This window comes from Osmia lignaria, chromosome 15 (genome assembly GCF_051020975.1).
Source record: "Osmia lignaria lignaria isolate PbOS001 chromosome 15, iyOsmLign1, whole genome shotgun sequence".
NCBI lineage: Eukaryota > Metazoa > Arthropoda > Insecta > Hymenoptera > Megachilidae > Osmia > Osmia lignaria.
The window spans coordinates 3,151,914-3,169,054 of NC_135046.1; the positions used below are offsets into that span (position 1 = coordinate 3,151,914).

Genomic DNA, 17,141 nt, shown 5'->3' on the forward strand with positions numbered 1-17,141 from the left:
ATTCATGAGAAGTATCAAGGGATACTTAATCGATCATAATACACATTGTCGCGAAAGTGGTAGCCTATAATTAAATGTAAATTTTTGGTCCAACCAAAACCCCCTCTACCGGGACGTACAAATTCGCCCCTTGGTACCCAGACAGTTCAATTTATTTATATTTATATTACAGTTCGACAGAAATCATATCTCATAGCGAACGCGTTATATCAAATTTCGTTGAATTGCCCAAATTCCACATTACGCCATGGTTCGTTCGCGAAAAACAACTGGCAACCCTTCCTGACCTTTTCATTGAGCAAAAATTTATTCGAGCTGTCCGTTGTTCAAACTTCAACCGGATCAAAGGTTAGATAGAGAGGATAGTAGTTGGGCGAATTCGAGGGTGCAGCTAGCGTGGTCTCGTGTGCGGACCTTCGGCTCTAAAATATACGTATAGAGCAAAGTAAAGGATGGATAGAGAGAGAGAGAGAGAGAGGGAAGAGAGGAAACCGGTGGCGTGGTTGAGGGTCGATTTTACACGGACAACGTACAATCTCTATGCATGAGGCTCACTGGCGCTACAGCTTCCTAAGTACACAGAATACGTATTTGCATTTCGGTCTTTGTACCTGTGTGTGTCTGTTAGTGTTCCACCTGTGTCTTCGTCCCCTGTTCCTCTCTTAGCTTATCTCCCTCTTTGTTCCACCTTTCTCCGTTTCGATCGCGCGAACCTTTTCTCTTTCAACCTGTTTGGTGTTTCTACATTCCTGTACCCGTAGCACCACCCTTTTCGTTGTAGTTTCAACGTTGACCCGACTCTCTGCTATATAGACCGAGCAGAGGATCTACCTGTATCCTGTTAACCGCACTGCGGTCTCTCTCTCTCTCTCTCTCTCTCTCTAAGTCCTCGAACTATCCTGCAACTTAGTATTTATAAACTTCGGATTAAATCATCGTTAAGGTATCCGGAGCTCACGGGTTCGCGAAATCTCCAGGAGTTTCGCCTCGTGCAACCCTCCACACAACTGTGTTTCACGGGGAACGGTCAATACTGCGGGGAATAATAGGACGGATTATAATGGGGACGGTTCAAATGGACTACGAGCCTGATCTTCACTCGTTATAAAAAGATACGCAGGACGGTGAAGCGAGCAATCTGTTTATCTAATAAGGGAACCCCCGTACAAAGGGCAGGATTTTATATTTCACGATGGACGTTTAACAGTACCTTCCGAGAATTTCCAAGTAATTCGAGTAATTTTGAAATATTCCGGTATTAATTCTGGGGTAGAAATTTTGGCGACCCTTGAAGAGCTTCGTAGTCATGGAAGCTTAGATTCGAACGTTGAAGTCATGGAAGCTTAGATTGAAACCTTGTTAGCTCTTGGACATCGTTACGGTCTGGGATAGGGTTTTCCGCGCACGTTGGGCTACACCATTAAAAGTTGGCACGCTTCTCTCTCTTTTATCGGTTCATTTCATAAATGATTAAATATTCGTGTCTCCAGCCGTCCTCGAATCATACTTATAATTATTTACATTCTTCACTTACAACTAATTTCACAAAGGTAAAGCAAGCGAAGTTAAACCTTAGATGGAAAAATGGCACATCGTCGTACATTCCACATTTCGTGACTTACAACACCATCTTATACTAATTGTAAGTTGTGCAAATCAAAGAAAATAAATTTTTATTACAAACAAAATTCAACAAATTAACTTGCATTCACGCGATACAGACATGATAAATTAAGAGCGATATTTTTTTTTTATAATGATTCGTAACATCCCTTAAAACATCCTGTTTTACTCATAAAATACTCGTAATATAACCAAGTCAGCCACTATTTACCAGCTGATACAGCTCCAAAGTACTTTTCTTCCTGAAACGGCAAGCTTAAAGTACCTACTCGCCAATATTTCACGCTAGCGGACATACTGTGCGATTATTACGGTTACGTTCGCGTTCTGGGGACCGCAGTGCGGTTCCGTTTCAAGCCTCGGACTGGCCGTTTTAGAGACGTGTTGGATTAACATCGAGGTTAAAGCTCGTTCCAACTGCTCAACTATTCTTTAGGAGGTTTCTCATTTGAATTTGAATCATCCAAGTTTTCCTATTACTTTGGCGTGACCGTTTCGGCCGACGAAGTACGATCCTGAGGTGTGAAAGTCGCTTCTTATAAAAGGTAACAAGTAATCCTTCGTTGATTATCAACATTCGATGAATCTGACGCGCATTGTATTCACAGTCGATGGATAATAAAAAAGTTTCCGCTTTCATTCTATGCCCGATGGACAGGAATTGAATTTCAAGGAAATTAAACTCTTTGAACTGGGAAACGTCTTCGATGATTGAAGAAAAGTTGTTTGGACTTTGGCGGAACTCGAACAGATCCATCGGAGAGTTTGCTGCCGTTTTCTTCGAAATCGCTCGTAAGTTCTCGCCTCGACAGCTGCGATATACTTCCAAAGTATTCCAGTGTTCTTTGTAACCAGTCATCGCGGCTCTCCTTTCTTCTCTTTTTCCTCGATAATCCAGACTGAAAATACTTAACGCTTCCGCGGACGCTTTATAATAGATTTTCTATCCCATTAGCGCGAACCGCGCGACGCATCTTGCGGCTGTTTGAACCTTCTTCCTCTTTCCCTTCTTCGTTTCCTCTTTCCACTGTAACGCGACTGAAACTCACGGTGGCATGCTCTCGGTATTTCGCGACTACCCTCTAAATCATCGTTAAAGCACTCGAGTTCAGGACTTACGACGTTCCGAGCAGTTTTCCATGGCGGCCGTTTGCTAAATTAATCACCAAACTGGCGCCGAAATGCTCGCGAGGATTCCCCGAGCGCTCGGCACCGCGCTAAACTTTTAGATTGTACGGCTTTTATATCTATTCCTCCTTTCAGGTCTTGTAAAATGACCCGGTAATTTTCGCGAGATTTTTCATTCTTGCGAACTTCGAGATAACACCCTGGTCAGAGTTACGTTCAGAGTTATAACCTACAGAACTCGATGGAAACTTTAGTTATTCGCGCTTCATTCTCAGCATAATTACTCCGAATTGAAAATAAGTTTAAATTATTTTTCCCTTACATTCCATATCCGTCCGTCTACATAAACGCTATCAGCAAAATTAGTGAAAATCAAATCTCTATTAGCAATTTTCTTATGCGCCTGGAAAGTTTTTCCTTCGATTCTATGGCGGCTTAATCGTCGGCGAGGTCGAAATTAGTCTGGAGAAAAAGGGCTGAGGGTTGTGGAAGGTTTCAGTAAAAACGTTTGAAAACGAGCACGGTCGCGGTTCAAGAGCGCAATTCTTCCTGGACGGGTTATTCTTGAATTAATAAGAGAAACGGCTGAAATTTTAAAGGGACCTCTTTTCCGCGACAAAGGAAACGCGCACGCGGGTCAGCTTTCAAAGAAACAGTTCATTTTTTTCCCCTGTATTTTCTTTTTTTTCTCTTCGTCGATCAGGTGGCTCGAATTTTCAGGAGATAATTTCTCAGTGAGAAACGAGCCCGGCTTTAACCGAGACTCGTGAAACAACCGCTCATTTCGTGGCCACGGTTCTCCCTTGAAACCGTCCTTCGTGATTTTTTCAGCAGTCAACGTGAAACGTGTTCCCTCTCGCATTTTAAATCGTTACAGCTGTCTACCCCGTAGTCTCGGAGCTCTTGGGTTTTCAGAAATGTCACATTTACGATTTTTCATATATAATAAAAGTAGACAAAAGTAGACAATGGGTTCGTGATTATTTATAACACTACACGGAATGGTTGTTGGTGTAAATAAATCAGATTTTTCTTTTAAAGGCTATATTCAAAAATATTATTTAAAAAAAAATAATCATAAAACGACGGAGCTAGACGAACGCGTACCAGTGGTACCAGCTATTTAACAAAATCGTTCGACGTCATACGGCATCCGGATCAAAGAGTTCGAATGAAGCGGATCGAGTGGAACCAGCGGAAAAATCGTTGGCTCGGCGAGAAAAATCAAAGGTTTCCGTGATGATACGCGGGAGAGAGGGTAAAAAAAAGTGAAGCAAAAAATGAAGGGAGGAAGATAAGTGCGGCGTTCGCGGTCGGATAGACGAATTAGTTTCAGCGGGTTTTCCGCGAGCACGTTTGAACGTACCGGCGTAACGAGAGGATTTAAGCCGACCCGGGGAAAGTTCGTGGTACTCCTGCTTGACGAGGAGTTCCGAAAGGTCCTCGTCAGGGAAATCGGCCTCTGACCTCTACTTTCATGTTATCGTGTCTCGTCCACATATACACTCATTGTTTTAATATTCGAGCAGTGGCTATACGTGGATCTATATTTTTTTTCTTCTTTATTTTAGCCGGGGTCAAAACGTCGTTTAACTCCGATACAAGTGTACGTGGCGGGTGGAAAATTGGCCTCGCCTGGGTTTTGATCTATGCTATGTATGAAAAGCAACGAATCCAAAAGCGAAATACTTTTGTCGAGAGGGGTATTAACGTTTGAAGTGTGGCCGGTAGATTTTTGTGGCTACAAAGCGACGCATCGTCCACGGGGGGGAATATTTTCGACTATAAACCTGCTGCTTCCGTTCGGATTTTCATGCGTTCGTTTCGTCACCCTCCTCGCTCGTTCCTCCGTTGTCGCGCGGAACCATCAACAAGTTCGGTCCAATTAAAATTGTACGCTGAAATTTCGCGTTCAACCGTTCGTCCCCGGATTTCAGACTCGATTATTATTTTGTTTACGTTCGCGATTTGTTGAAACACGTGGCCGGAGACAATGGGACAGCGAGCTGGCACGTGGCTCATGCGTGCGAGAACAATGACCATGCTTACTGAAGTTGGTCATGCTCTCCTTCTCTTTTTTCGATGTGTACTTTCCAGTTTCGATGGAAATTATTGTTTGAAATGGGTAGAGAAAAATATTTGACGAATCGAACTGTTGGAGCAAGATTCGAACTTGATTCCTTTTGCCCGAGGACTTCCTTTTCCTTCACTAAAATTTCACAATTTTCAAAACTTATCTCTTGGATTATTTTAAACTTTTCTTTCCAAAGGTTGCCTTAACTTCAGTCGAATAAAAACAACGCGATCTGGTACGCTTTATTTGCACTGCAGAAGCTTCAGACCTTTCGCGTCTAATGAATTCTTGAAAAAATATTCGTTTGAATAAATTTCGAACTCGAAAGAGGTAGAATTAATAATTAAAAGTTTCTCGAATCTTTCTTTAAAATTTCTTCTGATTTCTTTCATCTCAATCATCATGGTTTCAGTTTCGAAGTGACAGGTTATTACACGATGTCATCAATGCTGTAAACACTCACTCTTGATTCATCCTTGGATCGTGAATGGTCACGGTATAGTCGTTTCTAATCGAGGTAATATCGTAAACAGATTTGGCTGCGATCACGTGAAAGCAACACGATAAGCCAACCGGCTAGAAATCATGCTGATCGTGGAGACAAGATAATAAACGGCTAATACGTACAGGCCACTTCGTGATACGAAATAATTAGTGGTGGATCGCGACCACTCGGTTTCCACTGAATCGATGCGAATTGCTGACACTGGTTATGCAGCGGTGCTCGAATTTACACCCTGTGCGGGTTTAACGCGTCCCGTGTCTCTGGGTCATCGGTGGCCCATGGCGTTTATTAACCGAAGGATGATGATCTTCAAATTTTATAAATTAAATATTTTAGAAGCTTGAAATCTTAGAATTTTGAAATTTGTATAGTTTCGGATATTAGAATTTTAGAATTCTAGAGGCCTGAAATCCTCAAATCCTAAAATTCCAGTAATTAAAAATTAAGGGTCTTAGAACCTTAGAATTCCAAAATTAAAGGGTTTTAGAGCCCCGATTTAACAGCAGATTTTTCAATAAACGATTGCAGCATTGTTTTGAGAAGATTTCAAGAGCAGAGTGTTCGAATTAACCGTGAAGCATGTTCGATCCGATTTACAATACAGTTTGAACGTTCGGGGTATTCGAAAAAAGTACGGCACTAAACGGAAACGAGTCGGGGAACGATTGCTTGTGAAACAGCGTTACAGGGAATCGATGATTTCGCTTTTCAATTACTTTCCTCCTACCTCGTCAATATTTCCACGAATGAACGCGTTTCGCGATTTGAAAAGTTCCCTGTATGTACTGGGAGTTTGCTGCAAAAAGCTGTTTTTTCACTGCCACGTTTGCGCTGTTTGTTTGTCAATATATCGTTGGTACCACTTATAACCCTTTGAGCACGATTACTCGTATATGAGTTCGAGAAAAGATAATCATCGCAATAAAAATAAAGGAAACGTTATTTAATTTAATATTATAACGAGTCCTGTTTAAAGAAGCTTAAATATTATAATCACAAGTAACAAACAATAGAATTTCTTCACAATTGTAGCAGTTTTGTTGAACGATACGGTTCTCTTGAAATTCTATTGAAATTTTTACATGAGAGAAAGGGATTGTCTGTGATTCGAATGCTCGCTGAATTACCAGTGAACTAAACGGATTTAAAACGGGAAACGCAGAGTAACCGGTCAGATTTCTCTCTTTTTTTAAATTCTTTCGGAATCGTTCCGCATCGCTGAAACTGCTTATCGCGTCGCTCGATGCGAACAGTATTTTTCACCGCAACATTCGAACAATGAACGTTTCCCGTCTTTCTCTGCTTGTCCCGGACCCGCATTGTTTCGTTGAAGGATAAATAACGTGTTCCGCTGGTATCGCTGAGTGGCGCGGTTTTAATTCAATTCTGGACAAAAGCAAAAGATACTCGTTGGCCAAGTCTCCGACATCGAGAGGCCAGTTTCGAAGAAACCGGCTCGATTATTGTCCACGAGTACGTTGCTGTTTTAAATTTAAATACCTACCATTCAGAGCAGACTGTAGGGTGGTACTCCATGGCAGTAAGAAGGGTTCCGGAGGGCCAACTGGTGTTTGATTATCCACATAAGGTACTGAATTATAAACTCATGAAATTAAGATTATTGATTATCTAGCCTCTAATCCCATTTTCCATCGACGTTTTATAACTTTGGACGAGTGTTCGTGTAATTACAGTGGGTGATCAAATTATTATGAACAGATGGAAAACTTACATATTTGATGTTTCCGATGCTATTGTGTATTCCATAAAAGTGAAATATACCCTTTCTAGCAAAAACCGTAATAGCCTGCCTAACTAATAGAAAAATTCAAGTTTTACCGTGGCCTGGAAACTCATCAGATATGAACCCAATAGAAAATCTATAGGAATTATTAATGCGTCGCATTGCATCAGAGACAATAACTAACAAGCAACAACTGATTGACAAAATTATATTCGTATGGCATCACGACCCAGAAATCCTAGAAAATTGCCGAAAAAATATGGAAAGCATGCCGAAACGTATTCAGGCAATTATAGATGCTAAGGGCGGCGTGACCAAATATGTGTTTTAAATTATAAAAGTTGTAAAATATAGCAATATCATAATAATAAAAATATAACAGTAAGTTTTGCAATAAAAAGGAATACCATTTTAAGTGTAGTTTCAATTCCATTCCAGATCAAACTTCAAATAAGTGGTAATTTCGAACTGTTCATAATGATATGATCACCTACTGTAGTAGCGCATTTAATTAGTAATGCTATAAATTCGAGTGTTTGATTTTCAATTATTCTAAATCTCATTCTCTACTATTTCTGTGATATTTGAATGACGCTGGAATATTTCTAAAATAACAAGTTACAGAAGCAATACCGTACTCTCGTAGTGGATTAGATGGAAAGTTCATCAGCCTGGCAGAGAGGATCGATAGATGACTAACCGTGGACGAGAGCTTTCGGCCGGTTAATAATTCAGCATCGAAAGCAAAATCAGATTTAGCGATTGTTAGCGGTACCGATAGGAGTAACGCTGTATAAGCGAAGTTTCGCGTTGCAATCGACGTCGACGAGCTATGCAGTACGCCGTCATCAGCCTCGATGATAATCGTAGGAAAATTCCACGTTAGCATGATATTTCATACGATCACGTTTTTGTCGACTACACAGGAATGGCAGGGCTAATGCTTCTTGTCGAGAAGGTAATCGAAACCAACAAGCATCCCGGCAAAACAATGCGACCACAAATACGTCGCGTCGGCGCGCAATATGCGTTTCCGTGTTTCGTCGTTGAATGAGCAGCGCGATGTCACCAACCCCTTCCCCATGCTACGGGGACGAATTCCCGACCTATACGTTCCTGTAATTTCATTAGCAATTGAAATTCCTTCGCGACTACCAGCGGTGAGTTGCGTGCGACCGATTTCTATACCCCGTTGCGACTCCTCTTGTTTTACGAATACTTGAATACTTACCGTTAAATCAACTTCCATTAAGATGCTAATATGTTAATCCAGCGAATCGGCGAATAAATTCGTCATACTTTTTCGTGAAACTCTAGAACCGGGTTTACCGGTGTGTCTGTGCTGAATTGGTACAAGGTAACCTCGTAACCACCAGTTTCCTGAATATTAATGTTACGAAACTTGAGGTTAGTTATCGTTTACGTTATCGCTGTATCAGCGCGCAACTTGGCCCGGTTTGCTCGCGGAATATTCGCAGTGTACCTTTAACCGACCCTATCAATTTTCAATCTGAACCTTCCAGGCCCGACATAATACACGCGGATATCCTCGTGGAATTTAAGTGGATTTTATTTAAATCCATCGTGATTTTAAGCTATTTACAGTTCGGATTAACACTTTGATGTAACCCTGATTTAATCTTTGACCTCGCAAGTTCAGATTCTAGAGTTACAGCTTTTCAATATCGTCTGTTCATAGGACGAGCGTTTAATTTCATAGTAGGTAGATGCAGTCGTTTCATCAGGACAGGTAATCGCGATAAAATTAATTCGAATAGCGAATGGGGGTGGTGTAGGCTGGACGACGTACAGGTCATTAAACAGGCGCGTTTCGGGCGAGTTACGCGAAAGAGCGGAAGCGAGGTTTGCGAAACGTTGCAGAGCGTCGCTACGCCGACGCCAGTCGTTCATCCTGGCCATGGAATCCGTTGCTAATGGAGTACAACGAATTACTACTAATTAACGGGTGGCCGCGTGGCGCGTGACTCCGCGTCACGTGACACAAATCCCAGGATTTCCCTGGGAACTATGGGACACCAAGAAGTCCTCCCCGTATAATTAGAGTAATGTAGTCGTTGTCGTTGATGGGATTCGGTATTAAACGCTCGCGATACAACGTGACGCTCTTATTACACACGTTCCACGTGTGCGTTGATCAACTCCGGGTATTACGCAAAAGTTGCGGGTTCGTTCGAAAGGCAGAATATAAGTGAAGAGGAAAGTTTAGCAATAAGACGCAGGTGTTTAATCCCACGAATGTGTTTCCTCGTTTGGGCGAGTCCTTTCAACGAAGGTGCCTTAGAAAAGCCGTGGTTCGCTCGTGAAAGCGTTTTCCTCCATCCTTTAAACTCGAAATTTGGCTGCCCTCGCAAAGAGAAACGTCTAGCAAGTTTTCGCGAGAGATGAAAGAATAATAGGATTGTTCGGACAGAAGAGGGCGGAGAGAACGATAAGGTAGAAAGGACATACATACTCTGTCTTCAAAAGTAGATTACACGAGTCTGTTTTTGGCAAAATATTTTTACTTATAACCGGAGGAAGACTACGTTGCCCTCGGGTGTACCTCGATACTCCGGGCATGATACTCGAACCACCGCAACGTCCCGTTTCTGAAATTATTCGTAATCTTCGGAGAGACGACTAGAGAGGGTTGAGTCAGGGGGCGGATAGGGAAATCTGCGTGACGGGGAACTGGCAGAGGGTGGGTCGGCGGAGGAGGAAGTTTCACGATGACGATCGGTGTTTAGAAAGGAGACCCTGCATTGCCAACCTCTCCCCTTACGCTGGCAGCACCACCGGCAACAACCCTCGCAGCCTGCACTCCCGAACAATGGAAACAATACATTGAAATGAGAAAGTTGGTTTGCATTGTCGGACAACCGCGGCGTGCAGGGAACGCTTGCGTCTATCTGTCTTCTGCTCCCGCGTCCTTCCCTATCTCTCTCCCATTTCCACCCTCGTTTTTCCCTTCGCCTTTTTACCTTTTATGACTCCGGGCTACGTAACGTGTGCCCGATTCTCTCTCCGTCCCGTCGCAGCGTCCTCCTCTTTTTGATTTTTTTTTTTTCTTCCTCTCTGCGAAGAGACAGCCCTGCCTGGTTTCCCATCGCCCTGGCTGAAAGAAAGGATTGTAAACCGCCGGATGAGCCGCAGATTCCGGAATGGAGACTGCTCCATTCGTCGGTTCTCTCCGGTGTCGCGAGCTCTAGCTAGGCCTGGCCCGCTCGAACAAGCGCATCAGCAATTAGTCCAAGAGGATATCCTTCTCTACCTTTCTCAGCCACATTTTATAATAAGTTAATCTTGTTCGTTTCCCTGTCTCCGACGTTGTTCGCATACCAGTAGGCGTTCCGATCTTCCAGCGCCGGGGACCAACGAGTGGATGGAATTTCTTTAAAGATGTTTTCCTATCCGTCGGTATTCGAGTGGAGATAAATTTTAGACAATGCCCGGCCGGAGGGAACAATAACGGCGATACAATAACCATCGTGTATCGTTCCTACGGTTTTTTAAGTATCCTATTCACGGTGTACGGCTCGTTGTCTCTCACGAACAGGCGAACGCGTGTACGTTTCGTGGATCGAGTACCCGTTCGTTCGGGATCATCTTTCATCCGGAATATCGAGAAAATTATAGCGATTTCACCGGTGCTCTGCGAGGACGAGATAAAAAGTTGCGGCGTGCCGTGCCGTGTGACGAGTTACGAGTCTCCTGAATAGTCACGTTTCGAGAATCAATCAACGTACTGTCGAGAGATGGAAAGAACATTGGGAAAAGGAATGCGGGTACGATTGCTCGGAGTCGGTACGTCACGCCTCACGCGCATGCGTTCTAGATTATCGCGCGCTATTGGCCGATGCGATCACACACTAATCGCGTCGCCTTCGCGAGACTTCGCGACAAAGCGAAATGGTACGAAGTCAGCGTTGCGGCGAACTTTGAACGCGAGGATCAAACGTAGCGACAGGGCGAAGCGCTCCCTTTGCCCCTGTGCCTCTCGACATGTATGTCGACTGTACATGTACGGTATTAGCGAAGAGTTAATATCGCGCTAATATTTTTTTATTATCCAGGAAAGTAGTAACAACGCAAAATTCACGAATTTCCGGGAAATCATTTCATCGATGAGAAATGCGCGCGCGTGACGACGACGCGACGAAGCGCCGTGATTACAGAAATTTACGCGGCGCGATAGCGATTTCAAAAAAACCACACAAATCCCCGACGATCGTTCATATTTTACCAGCTCCCGTCCAGCCGGCAGTTTCATTTTTTATCCGGCTCGGATTAATGTTTAATTTTAATTCGTCGCTGGTTGTGCCAGCCCCTCTTGCTCTCTTGTTGTCTGTTGCCTTTCCACGCGCGTCCGCCAGTTGGTAGAGGAAACAGACGGACAAAGGAAGTAGGGGGAAAAAGGAAAAATGTATCCGGAAAAGAAGGAACTTTGATCGCGAGGCATTAATAACGCGTCGGTAAGGCGAATCGCAGTCAGACCTAAAAGGTCGGAAACTGAGTGGCCATTCGAGCACGCTTAAAGAAGAATCACGAAGAAGCGGTTTGCCTCGGTTGCGTGTACAGAGAGGGGGGATGCAGAAGGATGTTGGCGCAAAGCATTACCCCAGATGGTCGATGGACGGTTGTGTCTCGGAACTGGCAACGGAGAAACAGAAGAGTACAGGCTTCAGAGGCTCTCCCGATGACGTGGAGGGTTGACTAAGGTTAGGCCACTCAACGTGTATCGCGTACAAGCGGCGAGGAAGGGGTTGATGGTGTACGCACAAACATTCACATGCTTGTCTGAGAGTGTAGAACGGACGTTCGTCTGCACGAGCACGACCCTTTTCCACTGTTACAACCGCATCGCCGAGTACAGCCGCATCAGAAGAGGGTAGTTCTCGAGTAGCTGGCAGGGATGGTGTGCGTAGACGGGACGAGGGGAGGCTATCGCCTCTACCGGGTTCATTCTGTCCTTCAGCCGACGGCGTCTATTGTTTAGTTATTCTGATGAGCCAGTGCATTTCAAACACACTCGAGCGGGCCATTATATCGGAGAACGCATCGCTTCCTTTCGCGAGCCGGCCACGTGCACGCGCCTCCTCCTCGTCTTCTGTCGTTCGTTGATGCCTCTCCGTGTTTCCACCGATAGACAGCTACTACTTCGCTCCCGGACATTTTGATACCCTTAATTGGACACAACCGCGGAGATAAGCGTGCGTGCCAGGATTCTAGGGTTTGCTGGCTCACCCTCTATCATCCGCTTAACTGAAGGAACATCGTTGATTCTTTGTCGTAAACGATTTCAGGAAATGGTAAAAGGGAAAGAGGGTTGGTATACAAAGGTAAAAAGAAACTCGATGGTCTTCTCTGTTTTATTCAATTTATTTTCTGGTCATTTTACATTAAAAGTACTTATGTCATACTTTTATGCCATGAAATTGTGTTAGACTAAACTTAATAACATCAGTTATGATTTATTGTTAGTAATATCATCGATGCATATGCGAAGGTCCATAACTTTTTTTTCAATCCTTTCTACCATATCGCTCTATGGTGGAATAGAAATTCTCCGCTCTCTTTTTATTCCAGCAAAAAGCTGAAACGATGAATAGGTACAGAGGAGACGCTTTTTATTCGATCGAAAGCCTGTTTTCGCTTGTTAGTGCGCGATTATCCGCTATTATTCGAAATTAAATATACCACTTCGGCGTATAGAGCTCTTCCGATCTCTTTTCCTTTTTTTTCTTCTCCTCTCCACTGGGAAAATGGAATTATCACGATACTCGATTTTCTCGATGTTAATCCGGCTTATGAGCCGGACGTAGGACGAGAAAAGGGGTGGCTCGGCTAGAGGATATAAAAACAAAAGCGTACCGAGAGAATATGGAAATTTCTCGTAAACTTTAATTTCCATCCACCTTTTTTACCACGGAATCTCTAGTCGCTTTCACTGTGTATCTAATTTATGTATTCACGCTTATGAGGAATGGTTTCTTCTTCTCTTGCTTCTTTTTTTCTTGATACAACAACGGAAATGAAAGGAGGCCAGGTTTGATTTCGCGTTTGCCATTATTTCGATACCTTCAGGCATTTCATGGCGCAGTTGCGAATCGCAGTGGTTCAGCTGGTGTTCGTTTTCATCGAACCTCGAATTGAGGGAAAGGCGGAGGGTGGAGGGTAGTCGACGTGCGTTTGACGTTATAGGAAATTAAGTTACCTTTATAATATGAAATGGACTTCTTGAAAGGGGAAATATAAAATTACGTTTATAGCCGGGCGCGCTTTGCTCCTTTCCTTTGGAGAAAGATTGTTGCGGGAGTATGGCGGATGTGGGTTGTAAGGTATTACGGAAAAATTCCGGGGGAAAAAGAACCTTCGGAGGTTCGAGAAATCACGGAAAAGAATACGGCCGGAGGGTGAGCCTTTCCTGAAATAATACAGTTCTCGTGGAAAACTAGAATTTCTTTTTCGGTTGAGAAGCAGCACGCGTAGGGTGAACAACGATCACTTTTGGGATGGCAGCGGAGGTCACGGTTCCAAGTATTCGCTTGGAAATAATCCGAGCGGAAAGAAGAGAATTCACAATGTTGCTGGCAGAGAATTCTTCGTTTTCCCTGTAGCCAGCTCGTGTCAGTCTCGTCCGCGAGGATTGCCGGAGACACGAGCTTCGTCTGAAGTTTTCTCGTCAAGAGGGGAAGTTAATTAACGCTGACTTTATGCTTACGGAAACGTAAAACGTGAAAATATTGCCTTCTAGGATTAAAAAGCTTTGTACCGGTGTCGTGTTTAATTCTGTTGTCGATACCAGCTATACTTTTGCTCTTTCTCACCTGAAACTATATGTATGTCCCTAAAAAAAAAATTAATTAATTCCATTAGAATTCCATTAGAACTTCCATGTTCGTAAAAGTTTCATTCGCGTTAATGTACGAATCTATCGAAGCAATATCCTAATACCTTGGTTAATTAACGAGGTGACCGATCCGACGACGAGACTGTCCTTTTTACCGCGAACCCCGTGAACCGCGTTCGTTCATCAGACGTTATTAACTAAAACGCGAGGGCGCACAGGAAGATGGCATATTCGTTGCACGTTTCTCCGGCTATTCAGCGTACTTCGTTGGGCTGGCTTCCAGATGGGCAATGTTGGACAGAATGCGGAATACATCCAGCCGGACCAGCATTCCTACTTAAATCAACATAACTCGGGTGATGAATGGTTAACAGGCTTCGCGGGGGGACGCAATGCGGTCCATTTATGGAAGCTATTATGGCCGAATTTCAGCGTTAAATGTGTGATTTATGGCCACCCGTATTATCTTCGTTCGTGTCCCGTCGACGATACAGTCCACCCTCTACTCGGCTCCTGCCATGCCGTCCAACTACCACCGCCTCGACGCCCCGTCCACGCTTCTATTCCTGAAAATTACTTTGAACTCGGCAAGCCGAGCGAAAAAAATTCATCAACCGGTGTCCGCGCGTCCTGGCCATGATTAATGCCGTTCTAACTGTCGATTGAAACTGTAAGGAAAATTTATTTAAACCCATTAAAATTGACTTAGAGGACAGGTATTTCTTTCTAACAAATTTTTTATGTCCCCGTTCCGGATTCGCGTTCTCTGCACGTAAAGAATGTCGTGGCTCGTACTGACCATGAATGTGTCGTTTGTTTCAGGTTGCGACGCCTCGTACGAGATGCAGGGTCCGAGTTTCGTGTCGGAGCCACCATCGCGGGTGGAATTCACGAATGTGAACGGCGGCAGAGTGGACTGCATAGTTAGAGGAAATCCGGCGCCGACCGTCGACTGGCTGGCAGCGGACGGCGGCAGTATAACGAGTATCCCCGGCATCAGGCACGTCCTTGGCAACGGGACGATCTACTTTCCTGGCTTCGAGGCCGAGGTCTTCCGGCAGGATGTCCACTGGGCCATTTATAAGTGTTCCGCCGTCAACAGCGTCGGTGCCATCGTTAGCAGAGACGTCACTGTCAGAGCAGGCACGTGAAACTTCTTGCTCGTTATCTACATTATGTTCCTCCACTTTGTACGCTATATTCCCCCTTTTGCTCCTACCCTCCAGCCCCATCGCCGTACCATCTCGTGAATCCTTTATTCGTATCGACTATCCGTTTCGATGTAGAGGAAACGTTGCTTTCCCGCGGAATAATGCTTCGGTTTTGATTGATTGTACCCGTCCATCGATATGGAAATATTTGTCATTTCCTTCGATGGAGAATGCTTACGTTGGAGAAAGAACGTTGACGTGAAGAAAGAATTTCTTACTCGTCCGGGTGGTGGATCTTGGGTTCGCGTTACATTAAACATCGTTGGTGGTGATAGTGAATTTACGTGGCCGCGAATTTCTTTCCGGACGGAATAATTCATCTTTCAGATAGTACATCTTCGACGATACGATGAAATATTTATTCGAATCGTATCCGTGATTTGCTTTGGGTTTTCGTTGCCTGCCGATGCAACCGGGCGCCCTTCTCATTGTATTTGCCAGCTGGCGTGTACCGAGAATACGATTCATGTTATCGTAGTGGTTTGTTCATTGAATTCATCGACAGTTTTTCGGGGTCTCGAATTCTGTCCTCTTTCTCGAGTAATTGTAGCCGGAGAGTGAATCGCTGAAATTATTCGAATTCCGCTCGGCGAACCGTGGCGGTAGAAGAAGAAACTTCATTTCCGATCCCGTGGCTCCCGGGAGGATAAGAATATTCAGTGTAGCGTTGTTTTCGCTTTACGTTTTATCGGATACCGCTGAAAAAGTAGAACTCTACAAGATTCGCGGGGATGTAAGAGGGGGCGGGAGGGTGAGTTTGATAGATAGGGAGGTAGCGAGGATGGATGAAGCGAAAGCTCTCGGTGGTTTCGCGAGGCGTCTTAAAAATAGAGCTTCCTTCGGTTCAACGAACCGGAAGATATCTTATCGACCTAATATGGCCGTAAATCATCGTCGCGTGAACGTAGCCCATACCTTTTCAGATTCATGCCCGCTACCTCTGCCGCGTCAGCTTCTGGCCTCTGCTCCTAGTGTCTCCCGATCCTCCGTCCTTTTTTTCTTTCCTCCTTCCTTTCCTTTCTCTTTTCTCTTTCCCTTCGGTCCAAGCAACTTCGCTGACTACGCCCGTTGCTCGGCGAGAAAAGTCTCTCCTCGAACGGATACGCGTATATTCTCTCGGTGGAAAACGGATATGATTAGAGCCCCGCTTCCCGTAGGCTTACGTATGCATTCGACGAATGGAACCGCCTGGTTGCTGACTTGGCTGGAAACGCGAATCGAATAACAACAATGGGGAAGTAGCGTTTCCGCTTTCCAGGATCCTTCGCCTAACTGCGCCGGCAATCTCGATTGCTGATCGAAAACACGTACGCTTCGGACGTGTCGCGTCCTCTCTCTCTCTCTCTCGAGGAAATTTTATGCGAACGGACGAGCTCGTTCGACCGTAGTTTCCGGTATCGACGAGAGACACGAGTCGCGACGAATCTCGTAGGAAATAAGGGCGAGGGCGGCTAAGGTTGATAAAAGGGGAACGCGGATGGGAGGCAGTGATTGCCCTTTCCCGGTGCTTCCAGTCAATCGAGGGTGAGATCGCGAGGGGTTGATCTGTTTAATTTGAATGAGTTTGGTTTATAAAAGAGCCATTGGATAGTAGGTTGGGGCTCTAAATGGGGGAGATGATTTTTGTTGATTCTCAAACATCTTAATCTTCTGTAGTTCGTGAGCAACTGTACTTAAGGAAGGATATTGCTGGTAGTAAGTGGTTCCAGGCGAAATTAGTCAGACAATTGTTTTTCTTCAGTTTTCTTTCCATTCACCATCACTTTATCTTGTGCGATGGTTTTTCATCCGTTAACTCGTTGATATTTCCAAATTGAAATGAATCTCTTTTCCCAACCTCTTCCTCTTGTCCATTACGAAATAACATCACTTACGTCTCATGGTCCTTTGTCCTGTGTGAGGATCGAGCTTCTTTGTCGTATTTTTAGTCCCATTCTCGTTTAATGAAGTATTTAAGGCACGCTGGCCGGTCGGCGACCAAAGAAGTTAATTAAGGTCCTCGGGGG

General features: G+C 44.4%; 1 protein-coding gene across 1 annotated transcript in view; it reads left to right on the top strand.

Annotated features, from left to right (window-relative positions):
• LOC117600044 (cell adhesion molecule Dscam2-like) overlaps window positions 1–17,141 on the top strand; it is an 83,849-nt gene that overhangs the window by 34,860 nt on the left and 31,848 nt on the right. Inside the window, exon 5 of the mRNA XM_076692641.1 lies at window positions 14,747–15,067. Within this exon, the coding sequence (XP_076548756.1) occupies window positions 14,747–15,067 (321 nt within the window). The remainder of the gene's footprint in view (window positions 1–14,746; window positions 15,068–17,141) is intronic.